General features: G+C 46.0%; 1 protein-coding gene across 3 annotated transcripts in view; it reads right to left on the reverse strand.

Moving 5' to 3' along the window:
- The window catches only part of LOC139229687 (butyrophilin subfamily 1 member A1-like), a 191,923-nt gene that overhangs the window by 90,581 nt on the left and 79,432 nt on the right, over positions 1-21,910 (reverse strand). For all 3 annotated transcript variants that reach the window (XM_070861208.1, XM_070861206.1, XM_070861205.1), the window contains exon 6: positions 11,994-12,275. In XM_070861208.1, coding sequence (XP_070717309.1) covers positions 11,994-12,275 — 282 coding nt within the window. The remainder of the gene's footprint in view (positions 1-11,993; positions 12,276-21,910) is intronic.

A 21,910-nucleotide genomic window follows, 5' to 3' on the forward strand; every position in this document is an offset into this window, starting at 1 on the left:
CCTCATCCAATACTGGATATCGGACCAGCAGTTTGAGAACTTAAAGGTAATGGAGGGGTCGAGACCAATGTTCCCTGGAAGCTGCACAGCTGTGCAGTGCTCCAGGGATCCACGCAACTGATATTTGAATACAAAAACTACATTTGCGCAGAATTTTGAATGGCACATGCCGCCACTTGTCGCCAACATTTTTTTTCAAATAGTCATCAGCGTACATGTGGAAGCTGACACCATGTCTTCAAATGATGTCACCAAAGCGCAGCATGTAGATAAGAAAGATGAGAGGGCCATGGTAATGGTGTAGGGGTAGGAAGAGAAGCCATTGCTAGTGACTTTAATCTACATATAGATTGGGCTAACCAAACTTGTAGCAATACGATGGAGGAGGATTTCGTGGTGTGTATTAGGGATGGTTTTCTAGACCAATATGTCGAGGAACCAACTAGAGGGCTGGCCATCCTAGACTGGGTGATGTGTAATGAGAAAGGACTAATTAGCAATCTTGTTGTGCGAAGCCCTTTGGGGAAGAGTGACCATAATATGGTAAAATTCTTTATTAAGATGGAGAGTGACAAAGTTAATTCAGAGACTAGGGTCCTGAACTTAAGGAAAGGTGACTTCGCTGGTATGAGATGGGAATTGGCTAGAATAGACTGGTGAATGATACTTAAAGGGTTGACGGTGGATAGGCAATGGCAAACATTTAAAGATCGCATGGATGAACTTCAACAGTTGTACATCCCTGTCTGGCGTAAAAATAAATCGGGGAAGGTGACTCAACCGTGGCTAACAAGGGAAATTAGGGATAGTATTAAATCCAAGGAAGAGGCATATAAATTGACCAGAAAAAGCAGCAAACTTGAGGACTAGGAGATATTTAGAATTCAGCAGAGGAGGACAAAGGGTTTAACTGGGAAGACAAAAATAGAGTATGAGAGGAAACTGACTGCAAAAGCTTCTATAGATATGTGAAGAAAAAAAGATTAGTGAAGACAAACGTAGGTCCCTTGCAGTCAGAATCAGGTGAATTTATAATGGGGAACAAAGAAATGACAGACCAATTGAACAAATACTTTGGTTCTGTCTTCACGAAGGAAGACACAAATAACCTTCTGGAAATATTAGGGGCCCGAGGGTCTAGTGAGAAGGAGGAACTGAAGGAAATCCTTATTAGTCAGGAAATTGTGTTGGGGAAATTGATGGGATTGAAGGCCGATAAATCCCTGGGGCCTGATAGCCTTCATCCCAGAGTACTTAAGGAAGTGGCCCTAGAAATAGTGGATGCATTGGTGATCATTTTCCAACAATCTATCGACTCTGGATCAGTTCCTATGGATTGGAGGGTAGCTAATCTAACACCACTTTTTAAAAAAGGTGGGAGAGAGAAAATGGGTAATCATAGACCGGTTAACCTGACATCAGCAGTGGGGAAAATGTTGGAATCAATGATTAAAGCTGAAATAGCAGCGCATTTGGAAAGCAGTGACAGGATCGGTCCAAGTCAGCATGGATTTATGAAAGAGAAATCATGCTTGACAAATCTTCTGGAATTTTTTGAGGATGTAACGAGTAGAATGGACAAGGGAGAACCAGTGGATGTGGTGTATTTGGACTTTCAAAAGACTTTTGACAAGGTCCCAACCAAGAGATTGATGTGCAAAATTAAAGCACGTGGTATTGGGGGTAATGTACTGACGTGTATAGAGAACTGGTTAGCAGACAGTAAGCTGAGAGTCGGGATAAACGGGTCCTTTTCAGAATGGCAGGCAGTGACTAGTGGAGTGCCGCAGGGCTCAGTGCTGGGACCCCAGCTATTTACATTATACATCAATGATTTCGATGAAGGAATGAGTGTAATATCTCAAGTTTGCAGATGACACTATGCTGGGGGAGGGGGGGGGGGGTGTGAGCTGTGAGGAGGATGCTAAGTGACTTCGACAGGTTCGGTGAATGGGCAAATGCATGGCAGATGCAGTATAATGTGGATAAATGTGAGGTTATCCATTTTGGTGGCAAAAACACGAAGGCAGAATATTATCTGAATGGAAAATGGGAAGTGCAATGAGACCTGAGTGCCAAGGTACATCGGTCATTGAAAGTTGGCATGCAGGTACAGCAGGCGGTGAAGAACGCAAATGGTATGTTGGCCTTCATAGCTAGGGGATTTAAGTATAGGAGCAGGGAGGTCTTACTGCAGTTGTACAGGGCCTTGGTGAGGCCTCACCTGGAATATTGTGTTGAGTTTTGGTCTCCTAATCTGAGGAAGGACGTTCTTGCTATTGAGGGAGTGCAGCGAAGGTTCACCAGACTGATTCCTGGGAGTGCAGGACTGACATATGAGGAGAGACTGGATCGACTGGGCCTGTATTCACTGGAGTTTAGAAGAATGAGAGGGGATCTCATTGAAACATATAAAATTTTGACAGTACTGGACAGGTTAGATGCAGGAAGAATGTTCCCGATGTTGGGGAAGTCCAGAACCAGGGGTCACAGTCTTGGAATATGGGTTAAGCCATTTAGGAATGAGATAAGGAGAAACTTCTTCACTCAGAGAGTTGTTAACCTGTGGAATTTTTTACCGCAGAGAGTTGTTGATGCCAGTTCGTTAGATATATTCAAGAGGGAGTTAGATATGGCCCTTATGGCTAAAGAGATCAAAGGGTATGGAGAGAAAGCTGGAAAGGGGTACTGATGTGAATGATCAGCCATGATCTCATTGAATGGCGGTGCAGGCTCGAAGGGCCGAATGGCCTACTCCCGCACCTATTTTCTATGTTTCTATGTAGTGATGCTCTGGCCAAGACTGGATAGACAAGAGTGGAACTAAGTGAGGGCAATCCCACTGAGCTAGACAATGGAGGAAAGACGTTGGAGGAGGTTGGTATGGTTGACTATGTCAAAGGCTGTGCAGACACTGAGGAGGGATAATGCACCACAGTCACGGAGAATGTTAGAACATAAGAAAATGGACCAGGAGTAGGCCACTCGACCCTTCAAGCCTGCTCCCCCATTCAATAAGGTCATGGCTAATCTTATACCTCAACTCCAGCTACCCATACTATTCCCATATCCCTTGATTCCCTTTGTATCCAAAAATCTATTGATCTCTAACTATACTCAATGACTGAGCATTCACAGCTCTCTGGGGTAGAGAATTCCAAAGAGTCACAGCCCTTTGAGTGAAGAAGTTTCTCCTCACCTCCGTCCTAAATGGCTGACCCCTTATTCCAAGACTGTGACCCCTAGTTCTAGACTCCGCAGCCACAGGAAACATTCTGCCTGCATCTACCCTGTGAGGCCCCTTAAGAATTTTATGTTTTAATGAGGTCACCTCCCATTCTTCTAAATTCCAGGGATTATAGACCTAGTCTACTCAATCTCTCTTCATAGTGAACCTTTGCACTCAGTGTAAGGCAAGTATATCCTTCCTTCGGGGAGGAGACCAAAATTGTACACAGTACTCCAAGTGTGATCTTACCAAGGCCCTATATAATTGCAATAAGACTTATTTACTCTTATATGCCAATCCATTTGTGATAAATAACAAGATACCATTTGCTTTCCTAATTGCTTGCTGTATCTGCATGTTAACTTTCTGTGATTCGTGTACAAGGACATCAAGGTCCTTCTGAATGCCAACATTTCCCAATCTCAGATTTAAAAAAATATTCTGCTTTTCTATTTTTCCTATCAAAGTGGCTAACTTCATATTTCTCTGCGTTATATTCCATCTGCAACATTTTTGCCAACCTAATTTGTCTATATCCCTTTGCAGTTTTTTTACATCCTCCTGTCAGCTTACTTTCCCACCTAGATTTTATCATCAGCAAATTTGTATATATTACACGGTACCCTGATCTAAGTCATTGATATAGATTGTAAATAGCTGAGGCCCAAACACTGATCCTTACAGTACCCCCACTAGTTATAGCTTGACAACCCGAAAATGACCCGTTTATTCCTACGCTCTGCTTTCCATCCATTAACCAATCCTTAATCCATGCTAATATATTTCCGTTGTAGAACCCCATTGGAAACAGCCTTCCAGTCACAAAAACACCCGTCGACCATTACCATTTGCTTCCTGCCACTGAGCCAATTTTGGATCCAACTTGCCACTTTCCCTTGAATCCCATGGGCTTTTACTTTTTGACCAACCTACCATGTGGGATCGTGCCAAAGGCCTGGCTAAAATCTATGTAGACTACATCAAATGCACTACCCTCATTGACCCTCTCCTTGTTACCTCAAAAAATTAAATCAAGTTGGTCAGACATGACCTTCTCTTAACAAATCCACGCTAACTGTTCTTGATTAATCTATGACTTTCTAAATGATAATTTATACTTTCCCTCAGAACTTTTTCCAATAATTTTCCCACCACCGAAGTTAGGCTGACTGGCCTGTAATTATTTAGTCTATCCCTTTCTCAATTTTTAAACAATGGCACAATGTTAGCAATCCTCCAGTCCTCTGCCACCACATCTGTAGCCAAAGAGAATTTGAAAATGTTGGTCAGAGCCTCTGCTATTTCCTTGCTTGCCTCTCTTAACAGCCTGGAATACATTTCATCCGGGCCGGGCAATTTATCTACTTTTAAAGATGTTAAACATCTTAATACTTCCTCTCTCTCTATGTTTATCCAATCTAATATTTCACACACCTCCTCCTTAACTACAATGTCTGCATTGTTCCTCCCTTCTCTGAAGAAAGATGCAAAGTGTTCATTGAGATCTATACCCATGCCTTCCGCCTCCACACTAAGGTTACCTTTTTGGTCTCCAATAGGTCCTACTCTTTCCTTAATTATTTTCTCGCTCTTCATGTATTTATAAAATATCTTTAGGTTTTCCTTGCTTTTACTTGTCAATATTTTTTTGGGCCCTCTCTTTGCTTTCGTATATTTATTTTTTAATTTCATCCCCGCATTTTCTATACTCCTCTCGGCTTTCTGTAGTATTGAGCTCTATGTTTCTATGTTCTGTATTTGTTGATTAATACTCTGTCCAACTGTATAGCTACTGTTAGGGGGCCTATATACTACTCCCACCAGTGCTTTCTGCCCCTTGTTATTTCTTATCTTCATCCATACTGATTCTACTTTCTGATCTTCCAAGCCAAGACCCTTTCTCTCTTTACTGTCCTTATGTCATCCTTTATTACCATAGTCATACCCACCCATCCCCCCACTCACGCCAATTCCTTTTCCATTCTGCCTGTCTTTTCTAAATGTCAAGTACCCTGGAATTTTTAGTTCCCAAGCTTCCTTTTTTTCCTTATCCTACCCTGTATGCTCCTTGACATCCAGGGGCTCTAGATTTGAGAGTCCCACCTTTTTCTTTGTGGGAACATATTTCGTGTGGATCCTCCCTATCTCCTCCTTGAATGCTTCCCACTGCTCTGATACTGATTTACCTTCAAGTAGCTGTTTCAAGTCCACTTTTGCTAAACCACATCTAAGCATAGTAAAACTGACCTCTCCCCAATTAAGAACTATTACACCTAGTGCTTGAGAAGGTGGTGATGAGCTGCCTTCTTGAACTGCTGCAGTGCGTGTGGTGAAGGTAATCGCATAATGCTGTTAGGGAGGAAGTTCCAGGATTTTGACCCAACGACGATGAATGAACGGTGATATATTTCCAAGTCAGGATGTTGTGTGACTTGGAGGGGTACTTGGATGATGGTGTTCCCAAGATACCTTGCAACGCATTTTGTAAATGGTACACATTGCACCGATGGTGGAGGGAGTGAATGTTTAAGATGGCCGGTGGAGTGCCAATGAAGCGGGCTGCTCTGTCCTGGATGGTGTTGAGTTTCTTGAGTGTTGTGGAGCTGCACTCATCCAGGAAAGTGTAGAGTATTCCATCTCAATCCTGACTTGTCAGGAACTGAATCACTCGCAGCAGAATACCCAGCTTCTGACCTGCTCTTTCAGCCAGAGTGTGGCTGGTTCAGTTAAGATTCTGGTCAATGGTGACCCCCAGGATGTTGATGGTGGGGATTTGGCGATGGTAATGCTGTTGCATGTCAAGGGGGGGCGCTGCTGGTTGGACTCTCTCCTGTTGGAGATGATCATTGCCTGACACTTGTGTGGCATGAATGTTAATTGCTACTCATCAGCCCAACCCAGCCCAGGTCTTGTTACATGAGGGCGCAGACTACTTCATTATCCGAGGAGATGTGCAATGGAACCGAACACTGCAATCATCAGCGAATATCCCACTTCTGACCTAATGAGGGAGGGAAGATGGGTATACAGGTACAATTTCAAAATTTACAGATGACACAAAATCTGAAAGTATAGTGAACAGTGAGGAGGATAGTGATAGATTTCAAGAGGACATATACAGGCTGGTGGAATGGGCGGACACGTGGCAGATGAAATTTAACGCAGAAAACTGTGAAGTGATACATTTTGGTAGAAAGAATGAGGAGTGGAAATATAAACTGAAGGGTAAAATCCTACATGGGTACATAGTGGAATACAATTCTGCTGCTGCTGATGGCCCACAGCGCCCAATGGATGCCCAGTTTTGAGTTGCTAGATCTATTCTAAATCTATAACATTTAGCACGGTAGTAGTGCCACACAACACGATGGAGGGTGTCTTCAGTGGTAAGACGGGACGTCGTCTCCACAAGGGTTGTACTGTGGTCACTGCTACCAATGCTGCCATGGACAGATGCATCTGCAACAGGTAGATTGGTGAGGGCAAGATCAAGTAGATTTTCTCCTCGTATTGGTTCTCTCACCACCTGCCTAGACTGGCAACTATGTCCTTCAGGACTCAGCCAGCTCAGTCAGTAGTGCTGCTACTGAGCTACTCTTGATGATGAAAGTCCCACACCCAGAGTACGTTCTGCCCTTAACATCCTCAGTGTTTCTTCCAAGTGGTGTTCAACATGAAGGAGAACTGATTCATCAGCTATGGGGGAGGGTGGTAGGTGGTAATCAGCAGCATCTGATGCCATGGGACTTCATGGAGTCTGAAGACAATGTTGAGGACTCCAAGGCCACCCACTCCTGACTCTATATCACTGTGCCTCCTCCACTGGTGGGTCTGTCCTGCTGTGGAACAGCACAGGTAGATACTTGGGAGTATGACATTATAGCCATTACAGAAACGTGGCTGAAAGAGGGGCAGGTTTGGCAGATCAATATTCTTGGTTACAGGATTTTTAGACAAGACAAAGAGGGGGATAAAAAAGGGGGGTGGGGGTTGCGGTATTGATTAAAGAAACTATTACAGCCATGAGGAGGGATGATATGTTAGAGGGATCATCAAATGAGGCCAGATGGGTCGAATTGAAAAATAAAAAAGGAGCGATCACACTGCTGGGCGTGTATTAGACCCCTAAACAGTGGGAGGGAGATAGAGGAGCAAATATGTAGGCAAATTGCTGTGGTCCAAAAACCATAGGGTAGTAATAGTAGGGGATTTTAACTATCCAAATATTGATTGGGACAAATATAGTGTGAAGGGTTTAGAGGATTCGGAATTCTTGAAAAGCATTCAAGAGAACTTTTTTAGTCAGTATGTAGCAAGCCCAACATGAGAAGGGGCGGTTTTGGATTTAGTTTTGGGGAATGAAGCTGGACAGGTTGAACAGGTATTAGTGGGAGAGCACTTGGGTGCCAGTGATCATAATTCAGTCAGATTCAAGTTGGTTATGGATAAGGACAAGGTTAGGCCTGGAATAAAAGTCCCGAATTAGAGAAAAGCTAATTTTGCTAAGTTAAGGAGTGGCCATGGTGGACTGGAAACAGCTACTTGTGGGTAAATCAGTGTCGGAACAGTGGGAGGCATTCAAGGAGGAGATTCGGAAGGCTCAGGCCAAACATGTGCCCTAGAGCCCCCTGGATATCTAGGGACTTACAGGGGAGAATAAAGAAAGTGGTAATCAGCAGCAGTTCCTTCAGGACTCCTTCATGTTGAACACCAACGGTAAAATACTATAGAATCTTTCGCGGAATATAGAAAGTTAAGAGGCAAAATTAAAAAGGATATTAGAAATGCTAAGAGAGTGCACGAAAAATTCTTGGCTAGTAAAATTAAGAAAAACCTTAAGATGTTCTATGAATACATTAAGAGTAAGAGGGTAACTAAAGAAAAGGTAGGGTCTATTATCGACCATGAGAGTAATCTTTGTGTGGAGGCAGAAGATGTTGGTAAGGTTCTTAACGAATACTTCGCATCTGTTTTCACAAAGGAAAGGGGCAATGCAGATACTGCTATTGAGGAGGAGTGTGATATTCTGGCTGAAATAAATATAGTGAGAGAGCGAGTATTAAGGGGTTTGGCAGCTTTGAAAGTAGATAAGGCCCCAAGCCCAGATGAAATGCATCCCAGGCTGTTGAGCGAAGTAAGAGAGGAAATAGCAGAGGCCTTGACCATCATTTTCCAGTCCTCGTTGGATCTGGGCATGGTGCCGGAAGATTGGAGGACTGCTAATGTAGTACCCTTGTTTAAAAAGGGAGAAAGGGATAGGCCGAGTAATTACAGGCCTGTGTGCCTAACCTCAGTGGTGGGAAAATTATTCAAAAAATTTCTGAAAGACAGGATAAATCTACATTTGGAAAGGCAAGGATTAATTAGGGACAGTCAGCATAGATTTGTTAAGGGAAGATCATGTTTGACTAACCTGATTTGAATTTTTTGAGGTAACCAAGAGGGTCGATGAGGGTAGTGCGTACGATGTAGTATATATGGACTTTAGCAAAGCTTTTGATAAGCTCACACATGGTAGATTGGTCACGAAGGTTAAAGCCCATGGGATCCAGGGCAAAGTGGCAAGTTGGATCTAAAATTGGCTTGGAGGTAGGAAGCAAAGGGTAATGGTTGATGGATGTTTTTGTGACTGAAAGGATGTTTCCAATGGGGTTCCGCAGGGCTCAGTACTGGGTCCCTTGCTTTTTGTGGTATTTATTAACGATTTAGATTTGAATATCGGGAGTATGATTAAGAAGTTTGCAGACGACACTAAAATTGGCTGTGTGGTTGATAATGAAGAGGAAAGTCATGGGTTGCAGGAGGATATCAATCTACTGGTCAGGTAGGCAGAACAGTGGCAAATGGAATTTAATTCAGAGAAGTGTGAGGTGATGCACTTTGGGCTGGCTAATAAGGAAAGGGTATACACATTAAGCAGTAGGCCACTTAATAGTGTAGATGAACAAAGGGACCTTGGAGTGCTTGTCCACAGATCCCTGATAGTAGCAGGCCAGGTGGATAAGGTAGTTAAGAAGGCATACAGAATGCTTTCCTTTATTGGCCGAGGCATAGAGTATAAGAGCTGGGAGATTATGTTTAAATTTTATAATACTTTGGTTACGCACAGCTGGAGTACTGCGTGCAGTTCTGGTCGCCGTATTATAGGAAGGATGTGATTGCACTAGAGAGGGTGCAGAGGAGATTTACTAGGATGCTGCCTGGAATGGAGAATCTTAGTTATGAGGACAGATTAGATAGGCTGGGTTTGTTCTCATTGGAACAGAGGAGACCTCATTGAGGTGTACAAAATATTGAGGGACCTGGACATAGTGGATAGTACGGGCCTATTTCCATTGGTGGAAGGGTCTATTACGAGTGGGCATAGTTTTAAGGCGGTTGGAAGGTTTAGAGGGAATTTGAGGGGAGGCTTCTTTATGCAGAGGGTTGTGGGGATCTGGAACTCACTGCCTGGAAGAGTGGTGGATCCAGAAACTCTCACTACTTTTAAGAGACGGATGGATGGGCAGTTAAAGTGCAGTAACCTGCAGGGTTACGGACCGAGAGCTGGTAGTTGGGATTAGACTGGATAACCTTTTGTTGGCCGGCGTATATATAATGGTAAGTACTGCAGGGAATCGAATACAGCCAGGGTGATCTCCTGGACTAGTTTCGATCGCCTGGATGGATCGGAGAGGAATTTTCCCAGTTTTTATTTTCTCCCTAAATTGACCTGGATTTTTATCTGATTTTTGCCTCTCCCAGGGGATCACATGGCTCCGGTTGGGATGGGGAGTGTAGAATGTTTCAGTACAAGGGGTGTCGCAGTTGTGTGAGACAGACTGGTTGCGCTGGGTGCTCTTTGCCTTTCTGCCATTGTTCATTGTTCGTAGGTTTATATTTAACCTTCAGAGCTGCTGACCGAGGGCCGTGCGGCTCTTTGTCGGCTGGCGTGGACACGATGGGCTGAAATGGCCTCCTTCTGCGCTGTAAATTTCTATGTTCTTAACATACATGGTGATGGAGGAGTCTGGGACGTTGGCTGCAAACTAAGATTCTCTAAGTATGACTATGTCAGGCTTTTATCTTTGGCGTGTCTGAGAATGTGAAAAAGGATTGCGAAAGTGGTAGATGGCTAGAGAAGGTAGCAAAAGGAGGGAGATAGGGAATCATGGGAAAAAGGCTAACAGAAGAATGTCAAACTGCGATATTTGCCCTGTCGACACAAACAAAGGATTACTCAGAGTTGTGGTCAAACATGAGTTACGCGAAAAGCGAAGTCAGGTATAAGTCAGACGCTATAACAAGTCATAAAATAGGGAAATACTAGCCCCGAAACTGTAAACAAGCTAGGCCTAGTGCCCGCCCTGTCTGGGGGACCTGTCGGCCTGCCATTGGATGTATTCTGGGGGAAGCAGAAAGTGATTGGATGAACTCAGTGCGAATCAAATGTGTTCTGTTTTGAAAATGTATAACTGCTGTGGTTTCACGCTGTAATGAGACTTGTCAAGAGAGAGGTGGACAGGCTCAAATCGAGGGTGTTCCCTTTATCTTAACAGGTCCCGGCCGGAGATTCTCTAATAAAGGTCTTATGTTGCTAAGACTAAAAGTGTTCGTGTGTCTGTGAATTCGCTGAAACAGATTGAAGGGAAAAGAATCCAGTATCTACATGTCTAGTGTCTCGGTCGATGCTGGATGATCCGTCCGGTTTGATTCTTGTTATATTTCTTTGTAGCGTTTGCCATTAGGAAAGGTTTTGCAGTGAAATGGTTAGTGGTACTAATATAAATTTGACATCTGTCAGCTCAGCAGCAACGATGGGGCCAAATTAATTCACTCCATTGTTGTTGGTTCTTAATGAGTCTGGCCACTTCAGTCACATGAATCCCTTTCTCTGATAGTCACTATTGACATTGTCTATCCGACACTTCCTTGGTCTTCTTGTTCCATGTACCTCTGTACGCAGGACCACGAAAGGAATTCTGGGTGTTTCCATTCATGAAACGTGCCCAAATCACCAGTCCTCTTTCTTAGATCTTTTGAAGAAGCGTTGTGTCTTGCCTGAGTAGTATTTTTATATTATTGATTCTTTGCTTCCTGGACATTCCTCGTATTCCTCTCAACATCTCTTCTCTGCTGCTAGTATATTTTGCTCAACTTTTCTCATGTTTCAGCACTCAGTTCCTAAATCGTTGCTCCCCCGATGGAGGGGGTCTCACCCTTTGTGCAAATGAGCCTTTCCCTGGGATTTGAGGCAGTGTCAGTACTGGGGTACTCTGGCAATATTCCAGAGTCATACTGCTTACTTAAGTAAATATTTATTGTAGGTACATGTAAATCAATCATCAATTCCAATACAGTACTATCCATTTATGTCAATGTTCCTGCTAAGCTGCGCAAAATTCTGAATGTGCCGAGCAGCGCGTGAAGGGGACCGCGCACCCAAAAAATTAGGGGGAACATTGTTTGGGGACCATTCAAATGTTGTCTATTTTGTTGCACTGAATTTGCAGGAGTTAATCAAGAGGGTAAAGGAGTTTGTCTGTCCAGGTCTGGTGCCAAGATAAGCAGTAAATGATGTAAGCCTTTAATGCTGTTAGAAACTTTAAAAATGATCAACTTAAGTGGCCAAAGTTTGTCAATGTTGGTATAAATGTTTTGTTTTTTTATTTAAGTATACAGAGAAGGTACTGGGACTGGGGCTTCTTCTCAACGTTTATGGTTTTATTTATGGTAAATTTAAATCACATTTCCCTTTACTGATTAAACATTATAATTTACAAACCTGATATCCCGATAACTACTTCTTGTTCTGTTTTCAACAGTTTGCTCCATACAAGACACTTGAACCTGTTTGTTGAATCTCTTGTTATTCCAATCTGGCTCTGGACATTTACAAGGCCTTTAGAGTCCTGGTGGTATTGTGTTTCAGCCTGTGTTAAGTTATGTCCATCCCCACTAATCCACCGCATCTCCGGTTCAGGGTACCATCCACTGGATTTACACACAAGCTGAATTCCATATTTATGATATCCCTTCATCTGAATCCAGGGCTCGCACCCTAAACCTGTAACCATCAGAGAATAGATTGAGAAATAACAATTGTTAGGAACAACAACAACTTGTATTTATATAGCGTCTTTAACATAATAAATATCCAGGAACACTTTCTATAGCCGATGCGAAATATTAATTTAATGTTATTGATAGATATCTAATCATACCCTAGTTATGACATGATTTAATGGGATTATGAACTAAATTTCTTCTCAAAATATGTTCCTATAGAACAGTGATGATTAAATAATGAATGAAAACCAGATATCAGTTGTTCAGACTAACTAGCTCCCACTTAGGCGAGGTAGCAGAGGGCACCTGATACCCATGGAAATGTGAGCCAGCCAGGAATAAATGCCTTCCAGAGGAGAGGAAGGGAAAAAATTGGAGAGACAACAAATCCATAATTCTACATCATCATAGACACTCCCTTGAAATCGAGGAAGACTTGCTTCCACTCCTAAAAATGAGTTCTTAGGTGACTGAACAGTCCAATACGGGAATTATAGTCTCTGTCACAGGTGGGATAAACAGTCAAAGGAAAGGGTTGGTGGGGAGTCTGGTTTTCCGCACGCTCTTTCCGCTGCCTGCGCTTGCTTTCTGCATGCTCTTGGCGATGAGACTCGAGGTGCTCAGCGCCCTCCCGGATGCACTTCCTCCACTTAGGGCGGTCTTTGGCCAGGGACTCCAAGGTGTCGGTGGGGATGTTGCATTTTATCAAGGAGGCTTTGAGGGTGTCCTTGTAACATTTCCTCTGCCCACCTTGGGCTCACTTGCCGTGTAGGAGTTCAGAGCAGAGCGCTTGCTTTGGGAGTCTTATGTCAGGCATGTGAACAGTATGGCCTGCCCAATGGAGCTGATCAAGTGTGGTCAGTGCCTTGATGCTGGGGATGTTGGCCTGGTCGAGGACGCTAACGTTGGTGCGTCTGTCCTCCCAGCGGATTTGCAGGATCTTGCGGAGACATCGTTGGTAGGATTTCTCCAGCGATTTGAGGTGTTTACTGTATATGGTCCACATCTCTGAGCCATATAGGAGGGTGGATATCACAACAGCCCTGTAGACCATGAGCTTGGTGCCAGATTTGAGGGCCTAATCTTTGAACACTCTTTTCCTCAGGTGGCCGAAGGCTGTGCTGATGCACTGGAGGCGGTGTTGAATCTCGTCGTCGATGTCTGCCCTTGTTGATAATAGGCTCCCGAGTTACGGAAAGTGGTCCACGTTGTCCAGGGCTGTGCCGTGGATCTTGATGACTGAGAGGTAGTGCTGTGTGACGGGGTCAGGCTGGTGGAGCACCTTTGTCTTACAGATGTTTAGTGTAAAGCCTATGCTTTCGTACGCCTCAGTGAAGGTGTTGACTATGACTTGAAGTTCAGTCTCTGAATGTGTGCAGACGCAAGCGTCGTCCGCATACTGCAGTTTGATGACAGAGGTTGGGACAGTCTTGGAACACGCCTGGAGACGACGAAGGTTGAACAGGTTCCCACTGGTTCTGTAGTTTAGTTCCACTCCAGCAGAGAGTTTGTTGAGTTTGAGGTGGAGCATGGCAGCGAGGAAGATTGAGAAGAGGGTTGGTGTGATGTCACAGCTCTGCTTGACCCCAGTTCGGTAATGGATTGGGTCTGTAATGGATCCGTTGATCAGGATCACAGCTTGCATGTCGTCGTGGAGCAGGCAGAGAATGGTGATGAACGTTTGAGGACAGTCAAAACGGAGGAGGACGCTCCATAGTCCCTCACCGTTGACAGTGTCAAAGGCCTTTGTAAGGTCAAAAAAGGCCATGTACAAAGGCCGGTGCTGTTCCCTGAATTTCTCTTGCAGCTGTCGCGCTGTAAAAATCATGCCCGTTGTACCCCGTAGAGGACGAAATTCGCACTGTGACTCAAGGAGGAGCTCCTCAGCCACAGGGAGAAGACAGATGAGGAGGATTCTAGCGATGACATACATATATATACTTGGGACACTTGATACTTATAGACCCTAGAGTAATAATTCTGGTGGTGCCAATGGATTTTCAAACTTCTGCCTGTCATGTTCTCCCTGCTGTGACCCTATTCCAAGACCTGGGTGTGATGTATGTAGCACTCAAAACACTGATTCCACACGGTCAGGTGTTGTAGTAACTGCTGTGACCTTAGTCCTTTATTGTATAGCTCCAGAGTGCCTCCCAGGTGTGGTGGGTAGTCTTTTATACTCTGTATTGCAGGTACTTTCAGGTCTCCCACCACATCGCCCTCTGTGGCTTAATTAATTGTACTTATACATTTAATGTACCTGGACAATACATATCATCTCACTCCCCCCACCCAGTTCCAAAAGCCATTGCCGGAAACTTTGGCCTTGTTCGTCCTGGTTGGTTTATGAGTGTGAGTCCATGACCATCCACGTGAGTCCATGACCTTCAATTCCCCCCCATGTGGAGATAATGCTTGTGATCCGGTGCAAGCATATGGTATTTGCAGTCCTTATATGGGTGATGAAGTACACGAGTATAACCTCCAACAGAGTATAGGTATACATGGACAGTACATGTGTATGGTATGTGTGATATGTGGTACAGATGTTATGTCAAAAAGTTGCAGGTGCACTGAACAGTTATTAAATCCCAGCTCCATTGGGTAAGGTACGGTGGCAGTGTACTGCCCCTTTTCGCCCGAGGTAATGGGCTGCGCTGAGACAGGGTATCGCAACTCGTGCATTGCCTCTGTTCTCAGTAGTCGCCTTGGCGGCTCATCTGCAGCCGCTGAACCCTTGCATGAATCACGTAAAATCGAAAATCGCACTGGCCCCTTCCGCATGTTAATCACGGATCCATTGGCCCTTTTACTTGTGCCTCGTGGTATTAACTCTTTTCATACATCATTACATCATCCATATCCATCATTTTAAACACAGTAAGCATTCAGCATCAAAATATCACTTCTTATCCTAAATCACTACATCATACAAATCACATTGCACATTTAGACTCGCTCTTGCCTTACAAAAATCTTTTTGTGAGGACTGCCATGATGTAAGGCCCTTTTAAGGCTCCCGGGTGCATTTTCCTTTTAAGATGCCAGCTTGTGGTTCCCACGAGGCTTCCCTTGGGCGCCGCCATTTTAGTTTTACTGCTTGCCTTTGTTCTTTGCAGAGCTCTGCTGCCGCCATCTTGAGCTCGCTGGCCTGCCATTTTACTGTCTGGAATAGAAGAAATAATGAAGAAAGAAGGAAAGAAAATGGCCAAAACAATCCAATCTTGAATCTGGCTCTTTGAATTCGATTTGTTACAGCCCCTGTGAGGACGGCCTCCATGATTGCTGTCGTATCGTGGCTCCTGCATCTGCTCTGACTCCTGCACCCACTCGAGTAATCGCGTTCTCGCGAGTCGTACCTGCTGCCTCCGTGGCCTCCGCCGCTGCTGCAGCCTCCATTCCTGCTGCTGGTGCCACCTCTCCTGTGGCCTCCGCTCCTGCTCCAATACTTGCTGCCGCTCCTGCAGCCGCCATGGCCGCCCCCACCGTCCCGGTCTCCACCGTAGCCGTGACCACCATCCGACTCTTTCTCCGCGTGCGCCCCCCACCGGACTTGTCGGCCATCAATGGGCCTCCCGTTCATCACCCACAGCGCGTCGCCGGCTCGCACCTCAGCGATCGGCCCGTTCGTGAAAAACTGCTCTTCCAGGGTTGAGGCTGCAGGGTTGTTGTCGCCTGTGGAATTTAGACTGCCGATGAACTGCTTATTTCTTCTCCAGCTCGGTCGGCGCTGCTCTTTGAGAACCCGGGGGACAGTGATCTGTGGAGGAATGAAATCTTCCCAGCTCCCACGGACCTTTCCCATCCATCTTCTGCCGAGAAGCATCGGCCCATCGCCTGCAATAACCCACAAAGGTAAACCCATGCGTCTCGCCCCCATGAGATACCTGTACATCCGCTCTGCCAAGAACAGGTATCAATTCCTTGGTGTAGGTGCCCGCCGTGACCGGGACCAGCTTGGGTCATGCAGCTGGGTTAACCCACAGTTTTTCAAGAGTTTCCTGACTCATCAACGACGGACCTGATCCAGTATCTACTTCCATACTCACTGGGACTCCGTTAATCTTGACCTCCATAATCACCGGGGCCGAATCATCGGTGCATGTGTACAGTCCAAACATCGCCTCGTCTTCTTCTGCCTGCTCCTCGCTGGAAAATGGATCCTCTGCCATCTTCTCAGCCACACGGTGAGTCAGGTGTCTTTTGCACATACGCTGAAGGTGGCCTTTCGTGTGGCAGGTATTGCACGTATACTCCGCAAACCTGCACTGGCAAGCCCCATGGCTTCCTCCGCAGCGCCAGCATGGTGCTACTCGATTAGCCCCCCTCGGCAGACTCTGAGTTCCAGGATCCCAAGGTCCGTGCTCTCTGCCCTGGGCAGAGCCACGTTCTGCAGTTTTGTCCATGGTGGGCGCTATCCTGTGGATCATCTGCTTGGTGCTGCAAGTCGATGTCATAAACGCCTGCTGATGGTGATGGCTTGCTTCAGGGTGACTGTAGGTTCCGTGGAAAGCAGCCTATGAAGGAGACCCTCATGGCCAATCCCCATAACAAAAACGTCTCGCAATGCGTCTTCAAGGTGTCTGCCAAAATCACACGGCGCCGCGAGTCTCCTGAGGTCCGCAGCATATTTGGTGACATCCTGGCCCTCAGGTCTGCAGTGGTGGTGGAATTTGTGCCTGGCCATGAGGATGCTCTCCTTTGGTTTAAGTTGGTCATGAATGAGTGTGATCAGCTGCTCATATGACTTGTCCCTGGCGCTCCCAGGTGCCAGCAAATCCCTGATGAGACAGTAAACCTCATCGCCACAGCTGGAAAGTAATATTGCCTTACGCTTCTCTCTCAGTGCGTCCGTGCTCCCCGTCAGGTCGTTTGCTGTGAAGTAGTACTCGAGCCTTTCCCACCGTAAAATCCTTTAACGAGCCCAGAGTAGCCATGGTTGCGTGATGCGTGAAGTTCGTCCGTGTACTTGTCACCAAAGTGATGTATGTAGCACTCAAATCACTGACTCCACACGGTCTGGTGTTGTAGTAACTGCTGTGACAGTAGTCCTTTATTGTATAGCTCCAGAGTGCCTCCCAGGTGTGGTGGGTAGCCTTTTATACTCTGTGGTGCACCATTGTACTTATACATTTAATGTACCTGAACAATACATATCACTGGGAATGGGGTTATTTATATATTAGGGTTGGGCACGTGCATCAGTAGCATTGCTGTAGGGTTCCCAATTAGCAGGCCTATTGGGATAACAGTCGGGTATGTTCTAATCAGGTGGTATGGCAGCATGCCATCAAGCATTTTTTGTCATTACCACTTTGGCAATGATGGATTTAAGACATATTTATCAGTGTCGCTAAGGAAGACAAACAGCTGGATGGCAAAAGAATATAGACACGATCGATTGACAGAACAACATTGGTAAATTTTACTAATTTATTGATGCCTAGAAAAACTCTGCTAAGCTCCAGGGGCTGCCTGTCCCTTAACAATTCTGCAAGCATCCATCTCCTGCAGCAGCGGCCATTTCTCATAAGGATGTGTCTATTTGCAACAGAAAAATTTTCTGATTGGGTCCCGTTGATTACATGACCTGATTGCTGATTGGTTCCCTTGGAGGATAAGACACACCCAGCAGTTTCTCTGGAATGTGTAATTAGAACCATCCGACCAACATAATCAGTGACTTTGCAGAGTGTAATTTGAGCCATTCTGACTGCCGACTCCAGACAGGAGAGAGCTCACTCTCACAGGTTAAGACCTCCGCCAATCCCTCAACCCAAGTTCCTGCCCCATACTCAGTACCTAATTCGCCCAGTCCAAGTTCCTGCCCCATCCAAGCCCAAATTCTTCACCTTAGCATCCCTCCCCGGCCACGACAAGATGGGGCATTGTGTGTGGGTCACGGATTGTTAACAGGTTTATTGGGTATGAAGTGAATAGTGACAGTTTTGTGACTTCCAGATTTCATTCACTCCAATGATGTTACTTGTCACACACGCACCGAGCTTTCCGGGAAATCAACCAGGTGTAGGGGGAGGAGAGGGAGAACATGGTGCGAGTGTAAAGGGAGTGGGGATGGAGGAACATGATCCATCTTCCCAGAGTTCCCTCTCTCTCCCCTGTGCCTCTCTCTTTCTCTGCCCCCAGTCTCTCTCTCCTCCAGTCTCTCTCTCTCTCCTCCAGTTTCTCTCTCTCTCCCTCTCTGACCCAGTCTCCCTCGCTCCCTCTCTGCCCCAGTCTCCCTCTCTCTCTGCCCCAGTCTCTCCCCACCCCAGTCTCCCTCTCTCTGCTCCAGTTTCTCTCGCTCTCTGCCCCAGTCGCGCTCTCCCCAGTCTCTCTCTCTCTCTCCCCCCCACAAGTCTCCCTCTCTCTCTGCCCCAGTCTCTCCCCACCCCAGTATCCCTCTCTCTCTCTGCCCCAGATTCTCTCGCTCTCGCTCTCTGCCCCAGTCGTACTCTCCCCAGTATCTCTCTCTCCCCCCAAGTCTCCCTAACTCTCTGCCCCAGTCTCTCTCCCCTCCCCCACACCGCCCCCCGCCGCCCCCACAGTCTCTCGCTCTCTCTCTCTCATTACCTGTAATTTTTACTCTCTCTCAGAAGGCCGCAAAATTGTTGGTGTTGATAATCACAGTGATATTTTAGGCATAAGTCCTGAAGATAACCCAAAAGCCCGAGAAGCAGCTTCAGCGGCAATGAGCTCCATGCGGTTGGTCAGCCGCACTTCCGGCTTCCTCATATGTCGCACTGCGCATGCAGGACCGAATCGAGCGCGCATGCGCATAAAGAGGGCAGAGTCCAGGGCGCGCATGCATAGAAGTACGGAAAAACTGCTGCAAATAATAACTCCATTCTCATAATCCCTCTCCCATGATGAGCTCCCAAGCTCAGGCAGGAATCCTGAATAATATTTGCATAAAGATGACACTGGAAATGCCACCAGGGTTAACAGTAAATCAGTCAGGCAGCACAATGTACACACTCAGAAGGATACAAGTGTAACACTGGAGGCTGAGAAATTGAGAGAGATGAGGTGTGCTGGTCTTAAAAAGGGCAGAAGTAATTTCCCCGCGGGGTCCAGGCCTCTTACAAAGGGGGATGAATATGTGGGATTTCCAAAAAGGCAGCTAAGCACCAGCGTTTCAAGCAGCATGGTATAACAGGAATCTGAGATGGTCCCTAGAAGCGTGGGCACCTGGCGGCTCCAAGTAAATAAGGTGCCCACCTACTCGGCCCTCAAATTCAGCAGTGTCAATGCTGGAGGGCACTCTCGAGCACGAGACCAGTGGAACGGTCAGTATCGCATCCTACACATTTTCAGGATCAATACCTAATGGCACTATTCAAAGTGCTGAAAGCGCTCCCGATATTAGGACAACACCATTCAAAGAAGGATTAACTGGTCACTTGCTATTCATTGGATCTTGCTGTGCAATAGCTACCACATTGACTCACATTACAACAGTGACTGTTTCAAAAATAATAAACACTTGGTGCTGTGAGAGACCAACAGAATGAGTTATTTTGACAAGAGAAATGAGTTATTTTGCCAAGAAAAGTTAAGGAAAAATGTTTTGACAGAACAAGAAATTGGTACTGTATTGTATGGAGAAAGAGTCAGACAGAACACTGTGAGCTCAAAGTAAAGTGTGACCTTAGTCTTTTATTGCAGGTCTCCAGAGTGCCTCTCCAACCTGTGAGGTCTCCTTAAATACCAAAGGTCCCAAGGGATTATGGGATCCCTTGGGACACCGGGGAATGAGCCCTTGGTGGCTGTACAGAGTAAATACAAGTCCACATATATAACAAGATTCCCCCCCAAAGTCAATAGTGCAACTATTTACAATCTGAGTCGTTCTGGGGCCCTTCTTGCCCTGGTTGATCGTCTCGGTGTGAAAGCTGGTGTTGTTGAATCATTTTGTTGGGCCCTCACTGGGCTGCTGTGCAGCTGGCCTTGCTGGGCTGCCTGGTGTGTTGGGCCCTGCAGGACTTCTGTGGATGATGGGTTCTGCTTCGTGGTCAACCGTGGTGTTGGTTGCCATTGGTGTATATGTTGGGGGAAACAAAAAGGTAGGATCCAAGGTAGGTTGCTCAGGGTAGTCCGTGAATCTGAGTTTGATTTGGTCCAAGTATTTCCGGTGAATAAATCCATTTGAAAGTTTGACCAGAAACACCCTGCTCCCCTCTTGGGCCACGACAGTGCCGGGACGCCACTTGGGACCTTGTCCATAATTTAATACAAATACAGGATCATTGACTTCAATCTCGCGTGACACATTTGTGCTATCATGGTATGCACTTTGTTGAAGCCGCCTGCTCTCTACCTGTTCATGTAGATCAGCGTGAACTAACGAGAGCCTTGTCTTAAGTGCTCTTTTCATGAGCAGTTCAGCAGGTGGGATCCCAGTGAGTGAGTGTGGTCGCGTGCAGTAGCTAAGCAGGACTCGAGATAAGCAAGTCTGCAGTGAGCCTTGAGTTACCCTAGTCAAGTCTTGCTTGATGGTTTGCACTGCTCTCTCTGCCTGACCATTGGACGTTTGCTTAAATGGGGCAGATGTGACATGTTTGATCCCGTTACGGGTCATGAATTCTTTGAACTCAGCACTGGTAAAACATAGCCCGTTGTCGCTCACCAGGACATCGGTTAAGTTGTGTGTGGCTTTCCGTGGTGGCAGCAGACATGCTAGCCAACATTATCTCACATTCAATCCACTTGAAGTCCGCGTCTACAACCACAAGGAACATTTTACCCAAGAACGGGCCTGCATAGTCGACGTGTACCCTAGACCATGGTTTGGAGGGCCAAGACCATAAACTTAGCGGCGCCTCCCTGGGTACATTGCTTAACTGCGAGCATGTGTTACATCTGTGAACGCAGGACTCTAAGTCCGCATCGATACCGGGTCACCACACGTGGGATCTGGCTATTGCTTTCATCATTACGATGCTTGGGTGGGTACTGTGGAGGTCATTGATGAAGGTGTCTCTGCCCTTCTTGGGGACCACTACCTGATTGCCCCACAGAAGGCAGTCTGCCTGTATAGACATTTCATCTTTGTGCCGCTGGAATGGCTTTATCTCTTCCTGCATTTCCACTGGGACACTGGACCAGCTCCCGTGAAGCACACAGCTTTTGACTAGAGATAATAAGGGGTCCTGCCTTGTCCAGGTTTTGATCTGCCGGGCAGTGACGGGTCATTGCTCACTCTCAAATGCTTCCATAACCATGGCTAGATCTATGGGCTGCGCCATTTCCACCCCGTGGTGGGCAACGGCAGCCTACTGAGAGCATCGGCGCAGTTTTCTGTGCCTGGCCTGTGGCAGATGGCGTAGTTGCATGCGGACAACATGAGCGCCCATCTCTGGATACGGGCCAATGCATTGGTATTTATCCCTTTACTCTCGGAAAATAGGGATACAAGTGGCTTATGGTCAGTTTCCAATTCGAATTTTAGCGCAAACAGGTATTGATGCATTTTCTTTACCCCATAGACTTACGCTAATGCTTCTTTTTCAATTGTGCTGTAGGTTCTCTTGGTCTTAGACAGACTCCTGGATGCATAAGCAACCGGTTGCAGTTTCCCGAAATCATTAGCTTGTTGCAATACACACCTGACGCCATATGACGAAGCATCAC

The sequence above is a fragment of the Pristiophorus japonicus genome, chromosome 19 (assembly GCF_044704955.1).
Source record: "Pristiophorus japonicus isolate sPriJap1 chromosome 19, sPriJap1.hap1, whole genome shotgun sequence".
In the NCBI taxonomy this organism is placed as follows: Eukaryota; Metazoa; Chordata; class Chondrichthyes; family Pristiophoridae; genus Pristiophorus; species Pristiophorus japonicus.